Raw genomic sequence first — 16,638 nt, forward strand, 5'->3', positions numbered from 1 at the left:
GATTTGTTTTATTTCGTCGGTTTTGTTTCACATAAACTGTTTGCCCTGCTTTATATTCCTTTTGTGTTCGTTTTTTATTGTGGTATGGCATACTACTGCTTGTTTTCAATCAACTCTTATATTCCTTCAGTCTTGCTCCTTTCAAAAAATAATTCAATAGGTTTCCTTTTTGTGACAGAATGTATTGTCCTATTGTATTGCTTGATTGCGTTGATTAGTTCTTCAGTCGCGGTTGCTTTAGGTTGTTTAATTCGAATTCTAGTAATTTCCAGAATGGTTGAACTTGAGCGTTAGACTTGAGCGTTAGATGTTGAATGGTTTGCTGCGGTCATCGAATGTTCAATATATAGCCGTTGTGATAGAGCTTTTACTGCTATGCTATTAAATATAGTCTCATTATCTGTAAGAAGTTTATTACAAAATTGGAATATTTGTGTGAGTACCTCCTCTAGTATTTTCTCATATGTCGTTTAATTTTCTCATATATGCGTATTTTGAGTATCTATCTATGCATGAGAGATACATCGTTCCATCGATTTCAAATATATCCATATGTATTTGTGTGCCTATACCTTCGGATATGGGTGTTTTTGCATAAACTTGTTTTGTCGGGTGGCGTTCGTATTTGTTCTCTTTACAAATGCTACAATTTCTAGTTAGTCGGGTTGCATCATTTTTTATATGTATTTGGCCAATAGCAAGTTTCTAGTATCTCTAATGTATTATTTTTTGCGTTTCTATGTGCTCTTTCATGCGTACGTTTAATTAATGTATATTTTCTCTATCCTCTTCACTTGTAATGTCCTTTAATAGATTTTGACAAAAAACTTTTTTCTCTATATTGAATGAAGAGTTTATAATATCATGAATTTCATACCAGGTTTCTAGTGTAGTGTAAAATGCGGCCGTGATCTTAGGTTTGATAATTTTCGTTAGTGTATCTATCAAGTCTTGTGGTGTGACATAATTAACATGCTCTTTCTAATGCATTTTGTTCACATTTTTTTTATCACAGTTTGTGTTTTAAATTGGTTCAGTGGAGCGCTGACATCCTTAATTCTGATTGGTGAGGATGATTCCTCCGAGTATTGACTCGTTCGTGGTTACGTTTACTTGACGCCTGAGTGCGTCGGCTACTACATTTAAATCTCCTTTAATATATTTAATTTTTGCTCCGTATTCTTCTATAAAATTTTTACATCGTTTTAATTTTGAATTTGGGTTGTCCTCTGATATTGAGAAAATTAGGGATTGATGATCGGTGTAAATAGTTACTAATTACTAGTGAGACCATACAGATAATTCCTAAGTTTCTTGAGTGCCCAAACGATTGCTAACATTTCTTTTTCGTTTGTTGAGTAATTTTGTTTAGTTCGCGTTAATGGATGTGAAATGAATGCTATAGATTTCTTGCCTTGTGACAATACAGCTCCAATGGCCAATGATTGCTTGCGTCTGTAGTCAAATCAAATCCTTTTCCAAAATTTGCTTCGAATAATTCTGTTTGTTCGTTTAGTTTATTTTTTGGTGTTTCAACTGCTTTAAGCGCTTCGTCATCTAATTTTATATGTACGGTGGTATTTTTTATTCTTTGAAATATTACAATTCTCTCCTCGTAGGTAGAGTGTTAATGATTTCGTTATGGATGCAAATCCTTTTATAAATTTTCTATAATATGAGGTCATTCCCAAGAAAGATCTTAAGTCTTTCAAATTTGTAGGGGTTCTGTACCTATCTATAGCTTCAATTTTTCTGGATATACTGTAATTCTACCATTTTTAATTATATGCCCTAAAAAGTCTGTTTGTTTTTGAAAAAATGTTGACTTTTCACCCGAGATTTTCATGTTGGCTGCGTGTAAAGTGTGTATTATATTGGTGATATCTTTCATATGTTGTTCAGGGTTAGCTGAATATATTAGGACATCATCTATATTTACGTATGCGCATACTCCTATAAATGGTCTAAGAATATCGTCAACGCATCTTTGAAAGATCGGCGGTCCAAATGGTAGTCGTAGAAATTCATATTTAGCATTATTTATTGAAAATACTGTTTTCCCTGTCTTCTTTTTTATTTTAATTTGATGAAATCCTGATTCCAAATCTAACGTCGTGAAGTACTGTGCTTCTCCTAAGTTTTGGAGCATAGTGGTGATGTCCGGAATGGGATATCTGTCAGCGATTGTTTGCGCATTTAACTTCTGGAAGTCAATAACCATGCGTCTTTTTGGATTGCCTTGCTCGTCATTCCCTTTTTTAGAAGCTGTCCATATGGGTGAATTGTACGGGCTTTTGCTTGGCTGTATTATTTCATTATCTAATAATTTTTTTATTTTAGTTTCTACAAATGCTGACCCAAATCGGATTATTTGTTTCTGTTCTGATTTCTGCCTCTACTGTAGTTCATTTATTTCTTTTTTATACATTTCTTCTCCTATCATATAGTTTATTCTAGTTAATTTATTCTTTTTCACAATTAATACATTTCTTTCTGTATCTATCAATGCTTTCATTTGCTTAAAACCTTTAATTCCTATCAAGAAATCAAAATCTTGTAAAGTATCGAGTTCTAAAAATTCCATACTGAATCCTATTATGTTCACTTCTTTTTATATTTAATTAATGATTTGCCGTGTAAAGTAGCGCCTTGTTTTTTACTTTCTACTTCTATCCTTTTTGCGTGAGGGATTTTTAGATTTACTTAACTTTCTTCTGCACCACTATCAATTAAAATATACACTGAGTTACCTTCTTCTGAGGTCCTTACAAGCGTTGGTAGCCCATGCCTTAGAATAAAAAATATTATTTTCATATTCTGTATTTGATTGCTGATCGTGTGTAATTTGATTGATCCGTTGATTTTTCGGTTGTACTCGTATATAAGCATAACTTGTATTGTCTCGTTCTCGGTTGTATCCCAATGCTCCTGCTACTTTCTTAAATGGATTTTGATAATTCTGTTGAGGCTGCGGATTTCGTGGTGGTTGTTGCTGATTCTCGTTGTAATCACCATTAAATTGTGTTATTGATTTAAACATATTCAGATCCACTTCTTCTGGTCTGGTGTAGCAACATATTTGCTCTGTTCGTTGTGGAATGGTTGCACTTCTTCCTAATTGTAATTCGGATAACTGTCGTTGCAGATCGGCGACTGCGTTGGTTAATGCAACTAAATTTGCTGCTTCAGTCATCTTGCTGATTTATTTGTTGATTTATTTTATCAAAGATCGGTCTCCAGTTGTATTCTTGGAGCTCTGCTTGATATGGTATTCTTTCTATGAAAGCGTGTTGTTTTCCAAGGATGGTATATTGATCCTTTACTTGCAATTTATTGTCGTATTAGGACTTTTATGTGAATCCCTTTTCATTGACGTTGTGTGGGATGATGCACTGGTAAACTTCTTGGATGGTTTAAATTAATCCTTTATTCGTTTCCAGGGACTAGATTCTTCCCTTTCAGGCAGACTGACTAAGGATATTATTGATGATTATTTTTTTGTGGGTGCCCCACGTTGGGCGCCAGTTAATTTATTTACTCGGGTTAGGAATAAAATAAATATAATTTTAAGTCAGCCTATGAGATTGGTATTGACTGATCCTTTATTCGTATAATAATTCACAGCATACACATGTACTTAAGTATTGAATATATTAAACTCAAACTTTACCTTTACAAGTGGTATACAGAACTTGTTACTCAACAGTCGACAATGATAAATTGACTTAGAGGCTATTGTTCCAGTGGTTTATATAGGCTATGCTTATCGCTGCTCAAGGCTGTTATCATAATTCTATTAATACATTTCGATAATGATAAAGTGACTTAGAGGCTATTGTTCCAGTGGTTTATATAAATCTTAGTGCTGCTTATACTATTGAGATGCTGGTTGTTTAATAGTAAATAACTATTTGGGTTGTTATTGTTTGTTGTACTGATAGTGCACTTCTATTGTTCCAAGATAAAGTTCTTTTGACGATTTTTCTTTAACGTTGTTCGTTTTTCGAAAGAAATGTTCTGCGAAAGATTTATGGTCCTTTGCGCGTTGGCTACGGCAAATAACGCATTCGATAGAACGATGAGCTGTATGAGATATACGACGACATTGACATAGTTCAGCGAATTAAAAGACAGCGAATTGATCATATTGTACATATGGACGTAAACACTCCAGCTCTGAAAGTATTCGACGCAAAACCCGCCGGGTGAAGCACAGGAAGAGGAAGATCTCCTCTCCGTTGGAAAGACAAGGTGGAGAATTGGCGCCACGCTGCGAAAAGAATATACGACTGGCGCGCTGTTGTTAACTCGGCTATAGGCGTAAGCGGTGTCTACGTCAGTAAAGGAAGAAGAAGGAAATTCAAATACTCGACTTCGTTTGCAGGAACGAATTCGATGAACCCAATTCTCGCGTACTTTTTACACTAAATCATGCCGTATGTCATGAATAACACGTTAAATATTGACTTCTAAAGCTTGAAGAGAGTCTGGTTCACAAGAACATGTCTAATGGTTCTTGAAGTAATCGAATCTCCATATGTTTTTAGCAATAATTAGTTTTTTTCTCGTGCCGTGTGGAACGTAGCCTTGTTTTGTGCCATAAAAAATTTAATATCATTAATCTATACCGCTCTCCACTGATTGCTTCCTATGAAAAGAAGTACGGACCGGCGATTCCACGAGGCCAAAAATCATACCAAAATTTTAATTTGGACAAATGTAATGGTTGCTCATGAATAATTTGTCGATTTTCTTCGCATCAGAATCGATAGTTTTGTTTATTTACTCAGATGACAGTGAGTTAAGGAGATGATTTTCTTAAAAAAATCGTCATAGTTTTCAAGTTGTTCCGAAGCAAAATCAACAAATTCACGTCGTTCTCGATGGTCCAATGGCTTCTATTCTTGAATGAGAGCAAGTTGCAACTGGGGATTTTGATAATAAAATTGAACTATTTATAAACGTTTTTCTTTCGTATATCTTTCTGTGAAGAAATAGTAAACAGTACTTAATACATACATTAAAAAATACAGATTATGACATATTAAAAATTGCCAAAACGACACTTTGACATCATCAGACTTTTTTATGGAAAGCTTCTTGTTCTTTCCTCGTTATATTTATTCAATTTATTTACCTACCATAAATATACATATGTATATAGTAGTGCTTCACCATGAATATTAGTTTGTCGATGTAACAAATTTTTTTATAAATATATTTACAGATATGACACCGTGTTCTACTTCGTAAGTTCTACAAAAAAGCCGGCATTACTTCTGGAACACAGTGAAGTCAAAAGAGCTATGGTTAGTTTTTGAGAATAATATATGCTATGTATGTTCACAATTGTTCATTACATACTATTATAAAGGCGAAAGTCTGTGAGTGTGTATGTTTGTTACTTCTTCGCGACTAAATGGCTGCAGCGATTTTAATTAAATTTGGTATGGAATTAGCTGACACGCTGAATTAGTACATAGGGTACATTTTTTTGCGAGAAAATATCTTATTTCTATGTGAAAATCGATGAAAATGAATTCGCGATAATGTAAGGGGGAACTAAACTTAACTTTTTCAATTAAAACACGATATAATTTGTTTGTGCACTCTTCGATCAATTGGTGATAACCTACATGTCAATAGTCACGGTGACGATAACTGACGACGCATCTATATACCCTGTAGAATTCTTAAATTTCCTCGACCTGTCAGGGATACCCTCCCACAAGTTGGAACCCAAAGTTAATGTGACTGTCATACTCATGCGTTACTTGAACGCGTCCAAACTGTGCAACGGGACTAGGTTACGTATAACAGAGCTAAAGCGGCACATCTTCCAGGCCACCATTCTTACTGGAGGGACTAAAGCCGAGACGATATCGATACCCAGAATCTCTGTAACATCTACAAACTGGTCTGGTTAGCAACCATTTGGTTCTTTTCTGGTTAATTTTACCGAAAGAAGGTTCTGGTTAATTTTACCGACATATGGTTGCTAACGAGACATTGAGAAAACGACTCCTATATTGTTTTGGCTATTTATTTATGAGACACAAAAAGAAAAATAATTGAACGTGTGTTGGCACAAACCATTCAGTGAGAGTCATGAAGTCGTCGAAAACTTGCCTCATACAAGTTCAGAACCCACCACTGTTAATGATTTATCGTCATCGACAAAGTAAAAGAAACTTGAAAATCTTCGTGTTAGCATTATAAGGATAGCAGAGAATTTCAACATCCCTTAGGGATCGATTCATTAAATTTTGGTAATATTTTGAATATGAACCGTTTTAGTTCTAAACTCTTACCACAAGACTTCAATCTTTTAAAAAAGCGTCGTAGATTAGAGGTAGCAAATAGCAAATAGCAAATTATCCTCTGACGACAAGACGTTGAGTTATGCATATGACGTCAAAACTGTCCAACAATCTAGCAAATAGTGCTCCAAAAATAAGCCGAAACCGGAAGAAAAAAATTACTGAAGGCCGGAAAAGGAATAAAATCGTTGTATAGAAAATTGGATTAAAAGTTGTCATGCTTGTTTTGCCTCTGATGAAAATGAAGTTCTTTTTTGCTAGTCCGGGAAAATTTGTAAATTGTATGTTATAAAGATAACCGGAAGTTCAATCTATGGTATCTATATACTAAGTGAATAGGCTTTCCTTTATTTTTCTTTCTATACTTTCCAATTACCAGACTTTACCTTCTTCTTCTTTATTGGCGTAGTCACCGCATACGAGATTCTTTTCGCAACGTGGCGCCTATTAGAGATTCCAAACGAATCCATGTCCTTCCCCACCTAGTCTTTCCAACGGAGTGGAGGTCTTCTTCTTCCTGTGCTTCCCCCGGCGGGTTTTGCGTCGAATACTTTCAGAGCTGGAGTGGTTTCGTCCATACGTACGAAATGACCTAGCCAGCGCAGCGAAAACTCGGAACGTCAACTCATCATATCTTATTATCGTGCATGCCTCTGCACCATATAGCAGGGCGGGAATAATGAGAGACTTATAAAGTTTGGTTTTTGGTTCGCTGAGAGAGGTCTTTGCTTCCTTATCCAGTAAAACTAACGGCGCGGGTGTTGAGGCCATCAAATCAAATCAACAATTGTTTCTTGAAGGAAATTCGAAGTAATCGTCAAATTCATCCTAAATTAGTTGAAATCATTATTATGAAGTATATACCATTTTGAAATGTTGTATAAAACCTACCAATCATCAACAACATTTCTTAAATCTCAATGAAAATATTTATGTTACCATACACATACGCACATACATATTACGCACAAAGTTTGTTTTCTTTGTTTATTCTCTCTTGCTCTTCTAATGTAGATCATTCACAATGCGTAACCAGCTGTCAAAATTACTTGAGAAATAATGTTTTTTTTTTCTTGAGCAATTACTTGAGAGCTGCGTACCAACCTTTACATATATTAAAGAAAAGGATGACTTGAAAGGAGAGATAAAAGTAAGGTACAAAATGAAATGTAAAAAATAATAGGGTGAATATTACAATATGTAACTCGCGTTTTTTTCGAAAATATGTTTTTGAAGTCGGTTGGCAAGATCTTTATGAAATTTTACACAGGTCTTTGAGATACAATTCTTGAAGACTTGGATTGTTGGATTTTTTCTTTGCTTTTCAGTTATTTTTTCCTTCGTTCAAGTTCTAAGTTAAGAATTTAATTAAAATATGTATTTTTTCACTTTAGATAATTCTATAAGGAGCTATACAGCCAACTCGGTATCCTCTTTTTTCGAGGAATCACCGGAAATTGCGTCGCAATGGCCGAGTTTAAACTATTTTTTTCCAACAATTTCAGTATTTCTTTGCTAATAAATAGTGTATGTTTGTGACCAAAAAAAAAAAATTCTAATAAAATATTTAATTTTTTTATGAGAAAAACATTGCTGAAAATGTAACCCCATAACCTAATGTAGTTTAGCATTTTATATTAATTATAATAACTTGATTTGTACATATATATTATATGTAAGCCTCCATATCGCCTATATAATCTATATATTATTCTAAGACAAGGCGCTTATTTCCAGAGATCTACAAAACGTACAGTGACAAATAATACATCAAATTAAAGTGTGCGATCTGAAACTTTGCACAAATTTTACAGATTTTAAATTCATTGAACCACTTTTGACATATTTGCGTTTAAAGTTCTTCAATTTTTACATTAAGCTAATATAAGCAGCGCTTCTACAGAAAACAGCATATATGTAAGAGAATGAATAATTACAAATGTTTCTGTAATTTGCTTTCGTTACATACATACCCACATACGCGAAGGCGCAAGTGCGAAATCTAACGACAACAATGTTGTCTGCTCGGTAGTAAAATGACAATAAGCATAGATAACTTGATACGAGACTCTTTGGTTCGAGAGAGAGCTGTCAAAATTCGCATTTTTTATAACATTTGCCAATGATGCCACTGCTGAAAAATATTAACTTGGGTATTTAATAAATTATACAAAACACTAAATTAAACACTTTGAAAATGCATACATACATATATATGTAAATGCTAAAATGCAAAATCATTAATTAATTTATAAACATTTATTTTGCCAAAATATGTTCGCACAGTTTCATTTCACACTAATTTCGTCAAGTAATTATAGCGCTGCTTTTCTGGCATCCCGCCTTTTTCACTAACTGCTGGTTGACGGCACCCTGATTGTGTTTTGTTGCCAGCTCAGAAAACAGATCAGCTGCAAGCGAGAGAGCAAGAAAAGAGATTCTAATCAAGTTATCTATGACAATAAGAGAATGACGAATATTACAAATTACAAATGTTTGCTTTGGCATGTGCACTGGTACATACATACATATGCATGCGCTAAGGCGCTATCTACGATTTGACATGCGCTCTCTTCTATGTTGCACGAATATGTATGTACGAGCTAAGACATGCGCACTCTACTTTGTTTTATATTCACACATACATACTTACAAACATATGTATGTATATACATATGTATGGGCGAAGACGCAAGTGCAAAATCTAACAGAAATATTGTTGTCGGCGTTATTTTGATTAGAAGTGTTATTGCTTTAGGTAAGCTTTGAGTCAGTTCAGTTTTCTTCCAAAAGTCAAGGCGGCTATTACCAACGAATACATACATACTACATCGAATTTCAGTTCAGATTCAGATTAATTATTAAAAATAAAATGCCAAACCAAAGGCGAATTAGACGAAAAAGGAGTTTAACAGGTCGAAGAGAAGAGGTGAATGTTATAGATAAAAAGGAATTTTTAATTGTTAATGTATGTATGTATATGAATTGACCTGTTTTATTAGAGCCATGGTCATGCAGGATCTATGGCAAGTTATTTCAAAGCTGCCCTAAACTCCGTAGTCTTTCGGAGTATAGTTCGCTTGGGGGTTTGACTAATATATGTTTACACTGTAAAGCAAAACATTTCGGAAGTGAAAAGGTACCTGTACTTTTAATTGTTTTATATTCGTAATATATGTATATACATACTTATTGTCTTAATATTTGGTTGAAATTGTTACTAGGTAAGAAATGGCTTTACGACATGTTGTCATGGCGGAAAAGTTAAACTTCAAGAATTACGTGTACCTGAGTTTTTGAAAGCTGTGTAAGAAAATGATTTGAGCTCTTGGCGGAGACACTATTTGGAGAATATTCGGCAGCTAAACAGTTCGTTTGCTTTTGCACCATTCGAAGCGAAATTTGCGGAGCGTACAGGGCGCGGACCATATTGCTTCCGAATACATGGATCAATATATCATAGGGTAGGTCCATTGCATGCAGATCATCCTTCGGAATTCTCCTACGCCCAGCTGTTTATTGTTGACACGGATCAAGCAACTGATATAAGGGCACAACATAATTCAAACTGCGATAGGTATTTGCTGAGAGAAATCCACGAAATGCTTTCAAATATTAACCCCTTGGCAAATGAGTATAAGCATATGGCGCAGGTTGAACGCGAAGAGGAACAGAGGGCCAGAGAAGAAAATCGCAATGCTCGCCGAATTAGCATGCTTCTTTTTAACAGCACTGATCGACGTTATATTTTGCCAAACTGCTCAGAAATTGAGGCCGTTTTCACAACAGAGGATGGTGAACCACCTGGAAATCGAAATTTGCGAATATTTTCATGGAAATCTAATATGCAGAATTTATTATTTGTCTCAACGCTACATAGGTTGTGTGATCCATTAGTATATCCGCTTTTGTTTCCTTATGGCGAGTGAGGATATGATGAAACTCTTCTGCATGAACAGGGTCATCGTACGGAATGTAGATTTAAATTAACCCAACTGCAGTTTGTTGCTTACCTTATGGCGATAAGAGAAGGTTTCAGCTTGCTTCATGCGTCAGGTAAACTTTGGCAACAGTATTTAGTTGACCAATATGTCAGAATTGAAGGAGCACGTCTGGCATTTCTGCGAACTCATCAGAAAGAGCTACGTGTTGAAACATATGCTGGTTTGCATGACTACTTAATGCGTGGTGCAAATATGGAAAGTGTTCGTCCTGGTCGTATAGTTGTACTTCCTTCAAGTTTTGTTGGCTCTCCTCGAAATATGAACATGCATTACCAGTATGCTATGGCTATGGTTAGAAAATATGGAAAACTGTCGCTTTTCATAACTTTTACATGCAACCCAAAATGGCCAGAAGTCATTCAGAATATTGAGAGATACCAGGGACCGGAAATGTGTCCAGAACTGATAGCCGGGTTTTTAAGCAGAAGCTCAATGAGCTTATGAAATATATTTCCCGAGAGGAATGTGTTTGGAAAGGTGAAATACTACCTAAATGTCATTGAGTTTCAAAAACGGGGTCTACCACATCCCCACATCTTAGTAGCACTTCACGAAGAAGATGTTATTCGCGACCCTTCTGAAATTGACCTGGTTGTTTGCGCTGAGATTCCTAATAAGGAGGCAGAGCCTGAGTTGTATGAAATAGTCTCAAAATGTATGATTCATGGCCCATGTGGATTACTTAATCCATCATCGCCTTGCATGACTGATACGGGAATTTGCTCCAAAAACTATCCGAAAACTTTTCATGCTAATACGCTTTCAAACGTTAACGGCTATCCTCAATATCGCCGCCACAATGATGGAAATAAAATAGTTGTTCGTGCCAATAAACATTTAATTGAAATAGACATCCGATGGATAGTCCCATACAACAAATATCTGACCAAAAAATACAGTGCCCATATTAATGTCGAAATATGTTCATCAATAAAAAGCGTTAAATACCTCCACAAATATATTTACAAAGGATATGATTGCGCAACAGTTCAAATTATTGAACACCCAATTGATCGCGTGGATAATCATGATGAAATATCTACATTTATAGACGCTCGATATGTTAGTGCGCCTGAAGCCTGTTGGAGGCTTTTGGAATTTTCAATGCAAGAAAAGTCGCACATGGTAAAAAGCTCTAGCCGTTCACCTTCCAGACTCACAAAATATTTATTTTCGTGATGATAATGCTGCGATTTCTGATACCCTTGCTCGATGCCGCGATACCACTTTAACCGCATATTTTAAATTGAATGCGATAGATCCATTTGCGAATACTTTGTTGTATTATCAAATTCTGAGTACTATACTTGGCAATATGCGTCGCGCTCATGGCAAAGAAGAAAACGACCGAGTAATGCAATTGGTAGAATGTAGACGGTCGATCCAAAAATCGGGAACTCTTTGCTTTACGTTTATTACTTACTTCGTTAAAAGGACCGAGGTCGTATTCAGATATATTAACCGTGAACAGGGAACATCTCTCTTCTTATTGGGAATCAGCAGTAAAGAGAAAGTTGCTAGCGGATGACACAGAGTGGACCGCTGCACTTGAAGAAGCATCTGTCTTTGAAATGCCTGTGCAACTGAGACGTATGTTTGCAATGATTTGCATATTTGGAGAACCAACCTCACAAATAGAGCTCTGGAGAAAATTTAAATTGCATCTTTGTGAAGATTTTTGAAGAAATAATTCAGAAAACACCAGCGAGCTTTTAGCATTGAGAAACATTTGTCACATTTTCCAATCACATAACACATCTTTAAAAGACTTCGGGTTACCTGCAAATGATCTTACCACTGAAGACACAGGAATTGAGAATATATAATATAGATGATGAAGTATTATACGCGCAAACACTAAAGGAACAGCTTAATCATGAGCAAAAGATTATATTCGACCAAATAACCCATGCAATTTCCAGTAGCAACGATGTCGTAAAGGCATTCTTTGTTGATGGTCCTGGCGGCTCTGGCAAAACTTTTTTTATAAGAGTATTATTCACCATATTCGTAGCCTCAGACAGAAGGTGATATCCGTGGCTTGGACAGGGATTGCCTCTATTTTGCTTCCTGGCGGAAGAACGGCACATAATATATTTAAATTTCCAATACCTTTGAATGAATCTTCTGTTTCTCTAATTAAGCCAGATAGCACCTCGGAAAAGCAATCAAATGTTCTACAGCAATAATATGGGACGAAGCTAGCATGGTTCCTGGGACTGCATTACTATGCTTAGATCGATTATTACGTGATATTCACCAAAATGAAATACCTTTTGGTTGAAAGGTTATTTTATTAGGTGGTGATTTCAGGCAAGTTCTTCCTGTGGTGCCCAATAGCTCACGCGCCGCTATAGTTGGTAATTGTTTGAAACGGTGCTCACTTTGGAAATTTTTTAGGTGTCTCAAACTCTCAACGGATATGCGTTCTAAAGAATCCTTATACAACAGTTTTCTTTTTGCGTGTTGAGAAGGTCGAGAGCTCTCTCCAGAGTCGAAAATCAATATACCAGAAGAGATAATTTTGCTAAATGAAAATTTAGTGGATTGGGTATTTCAGCCTCAGTCTGGTGTTATTAGTCAAAACCATTTGAAGGATCGGGCAATTTTGTGTCCAAAAAATGATCACTGTACGATAATACATAGCGAAATAGTAAATATGTTGCCCGGTGAAGAAAGGGTATATTATAGCGTGGATACTGTCGTTTCTGAAGATCCTCAAAAGCATGTCAGATTCCCTACAGAATTTCTAAACTCCCTTAATATCAGTGGAGTAGCGCCTCGTGAGTTAAGGCTTAAGGTTGGAACAGTTGTGATGTTAATCCGCAATCTTAATACATATTGGTCAATGGGACTCGCTTGATAGTAAAAGCACTACATTGTAATTGTTTGGAGGTCGAAATTTTAACCGGTGAATCACAAGGGAAACAAATTTTATTGCCCCGTATAAATTTACAGCCCAGCGAATCACCACTTCCTTTTATTTTAAAGTGTCGCCAATTTCCAATAATTGTAGCATTCGCAATAACAATAAACAAATCTCAAGGGCAGACTCTAGAAAGAGTTGGTGTTTTCCTCAAGGAGGATTGTTTTACGCACGGCCAGCTGTATGTCGCATTGAGTCGAGTACGATCTTCTCAAGATATCAAAGTTAAGACTTACGACCAAAATAAAACCACTACGAATGTAGTTTTCCATGAAGTACTTGAATAAATTGAGTTTTTATAAAAAACAAATTTTTTACTTTTTTCATTTTAAATAACGGAGTCCCCCGATTATCGAGGGTTATTACTAGTCTTTATTATTAGGATCTGCTTTGAAAAGTCGAATGTGTTCGTTTAGAGTACCATGTAATTTTTCTACGTCCGCTTTACCAGTTTTCAAATAAGCTGTTGTTGTGTGGGAGTTTATCTGTTGGTCCTTTAAAAATTCCCTAACTACAGCAGTATCTAGCTCATTGCCGAAAACTACTAACTTTGGTTTACCTAAATATTGTATTCTCTGCTTGAGTGCCTTCAGTATCGATACCCAGGTCCTGTCTTCCAGGTTGTAAGCAGTTGCGTATTTCGTAAGTTTATCTATGCCTGTAAGATATATCGTGCCGCGTTGTGGATACCATATATCAAAATGAACGTTATCATTGTTCCTTTCTGGTGTAGATGTAATGTTAAAGCTATGCTTTTTTGGGGTCCTATCAAATTTCGCAATTCATTTAGATTCATTACTATTTCACTATTTAATGATTCATAATTTAACCTGCTTAGGCCGTCTGCGATTACGTTTTCTTTTCCTTTTATATAAATAATATAAAAATCGAACTCATTTAGCTTAATTTTCCATCTTTGGATTTTAGTATTTGGTTCTTTTATATTGTGAAGCCAAACTAATGGACGGTGGTCTGTTTTGATTACAAACCTACGACCCACACTATGGCTAATAACTCCTTTTCTAATTGTAATTTTTTTCGTGACCGTTTTAAGTACGGCTGGCAAAAGAAACAGCTTTATTTCCTTGCATAAGTGCGGCTCCTAATGCAAAATACCTCGCATCAGTAACAAGCGTAAAAGTTTTATTAAAATTAGGATGAATAAGAATAGGATCATTTTTAAGCAACATTTTTAATTTTTCAAAAGCCGCTATATAATCTTTATCAAAAGTATTAACTTTTATTCCTTGTTTGAGGTATTTAATGAGATGGTGAGCTATTTTGGAGTAATCCTTAATAAAACGTCTGTAAAACCCAGTTATACCCAAAAATGATTTTATTTCTTTTTGTGTTTTAGGTAATAGTATTTTTCCTATGGTTTCAAGTTTCTTAGGGTTTGGTTTAATGCCTTCAGCAGTTACTAAATGGCCCAAAAACTCAGTTTCTTTTGAGAGGAATTTGCACTTGTCAACTTGTAATTTCAAATTGGCTTGACCCAAACGTTTCAAAATTTTGTCTATTGCTTCTAAATGTTCTTCTATACTAGTCGAAAAAATCAGAACGTCATCTAAATAAACTAAGCAGATTGAACCAATGTATTCTTTCAATACATGGTTAATCAGACGTTGGAAAGTAGCCGGCGCATTACGAAGGCCAAATGGCATACGCACAAACTCATAATGCCCAGTGGCTGTAGAAAAAGCTGGTTTTGAAATGTCATCAAGAGTAGAAAAATATAAACACTTTCCTTAGTTTGTAATATCGTTTAACTTTCGATAGTCAATTACTATACTCCATTTTTGTTCATTGGAAGAATCTAATTTTTTTTGGAACGATCCATATTGGGCTATTATATGGACTATTTGAATGCCTAATTATGTTTTGTTTTAGCATATTTTCAATCTGGTCATTAACTTCTGCTTTATGTACCTCAGAGTACCTATATAATTTGGAATACACTGGCATGTCATGCTTCGTTGGAATTCTATGCTTTATTTCATTGGTAAAAGTTAAATTATCGTTCTTGTTGTAAAATACATGTTTATACTTTTTAATTATTAGATAATTTTTCCTTTTCATATTTTTCGAGATGATCTGTTTGGATTTGAGATAATATATCAGGTTTTTCTATTTCGCAATTAGAAAAGCAGCTCTGTTTATAAGCTAATTCATTATAATCTTCTTCCTCTTTAGATAAACACATTGTTATTGCAGCATTACTTGTAATTAATTGTCTACAAGGTATATTTATTATGTAGTTTAAATTTTGTAAGATATTATTACCTATAAGCCCATCAAAGTTTTCATTGAACGCGTATTCTAAAAATTCGCAATTATAATCTTTTATATTAAATTCACGAAATATGGGAAATTTGCAAAGTTTTGTAATTATTATCTCTCTACCTAATGCTTTTAGAATAGAATAGAATTTAATTGAGGTATCCACTGCGACCTTGGGTCTATTGTGCCCTCTCCTAACTCACAGGGACTCACCAAGCCCCAGAAAATCGATAAATTCTAGTATTTTGCTGGGAGCAAGTGAGTTGATGTGATCCCTATCCGGAAACATGGTTCCAAGGGCCTTAGACCTTCGTCTGCAGACTGCGATACAGTCGATTAGTAGGTGCTCCGGGGTTTCAGGTTCCTTGTCGCAGAACCGGCAGTTAGCGCAAGAGGCAAGTCCTAGGTTGAATAGGTGCCTTTTCAACTTGCAGTGGCCGGTATAGAATGCGACCAAGAGCCTAAGTTTAATCCTTGGGAGGTTGATTATTGATCTAAACCTTTTAAGATTGTACCCCCCTATTAGGAACTTGGCATGCCGCATACCATGTGCCCGTTGCCAATGACCTTCTCTACCCACTCTCTCTTCCTTGCGGAGCAGCTCCTTTATAGTGTGGGGGCCCACCCCAGTGAACGGTTCGGGCCCTACCATATTTGTGGAGGCTGCGGAGCGGGCGAGCTCGTCAGCCAGTTCATTGCCGGCTATGCCTCTATGACCAGGTACCCAAATTAGGTGTACTTGGTTCAATTTAGATAGGCTGTTTAGCCGTTCTCTACACTCCTGCACTTGCAGCGATTTGATCTCGTAAGGGGAGATCGCTTTTAGTGCCGCTTGGCTATCGCTGAATATGGTTATTCGCTCGTTTTGATAGCCGCGATGGAGGTTTATCTCTATACACCGACTTATGGCCAAGACTTCGGCCTGGAAGATACTGGGGAATCTGCCCATCCGTATGGATAGCCTTGTGCGTTAGGGTGGGTCGATTCGGGACTTTTTTCGATTCGGGATTTCTAATAGTGCGTAAAAGTTGCCTTAGTACTTCCTGATTCCAATGCAACTTTTTGTTTAGAGATCGGATTGCATCTTCAACCCCAACTCCGGCCTTGA

The 16,638-nt window shown here is 35.9% G+C and overlaps 1 protein-coding gene across 1 annotated transcript in view; it reads left to right on the forward strand.

Annotated features, from left to right (window-relative positions):
* Window positions 1-16,638, forward strand: part of LOC120781499 (nucleoside diphosphate-linked moiety X motif 19-like) — a gene marked incomplete at its 5' end in the record, with an annotated part of 74,735 nt that overhangs the window by 13,802 nt on the left and 44,295 nt on the right. The window contains one exon of the mRNA XM_040113722.1: window positions 5,228-5,309. Within this exon, the coding sequence (XP_039969656.1) occupies window positions 5,228-5,309 (82 nt within the window). The remainder of the gene's footprint in view (window positions 1-5,227; window positions 5,310-16,638) is intronic.

Source organism: Bactrocera tryoni, unplaced genomic scaffold (genome assembly GCF_016617805.1).
Source record: "Bactrocera tryoni isolate S06 unplaced genomic scaffold, CSIRO_BtryS06_freeze2 scaffold_7, whole genome shotgun sequence".
Lineage (NCBI taxonomy): Eukaryota > Metazoa > Arthropoda > Insecta > Diptera > Tephritidae > Bactrocera > Bactrocera tryoni.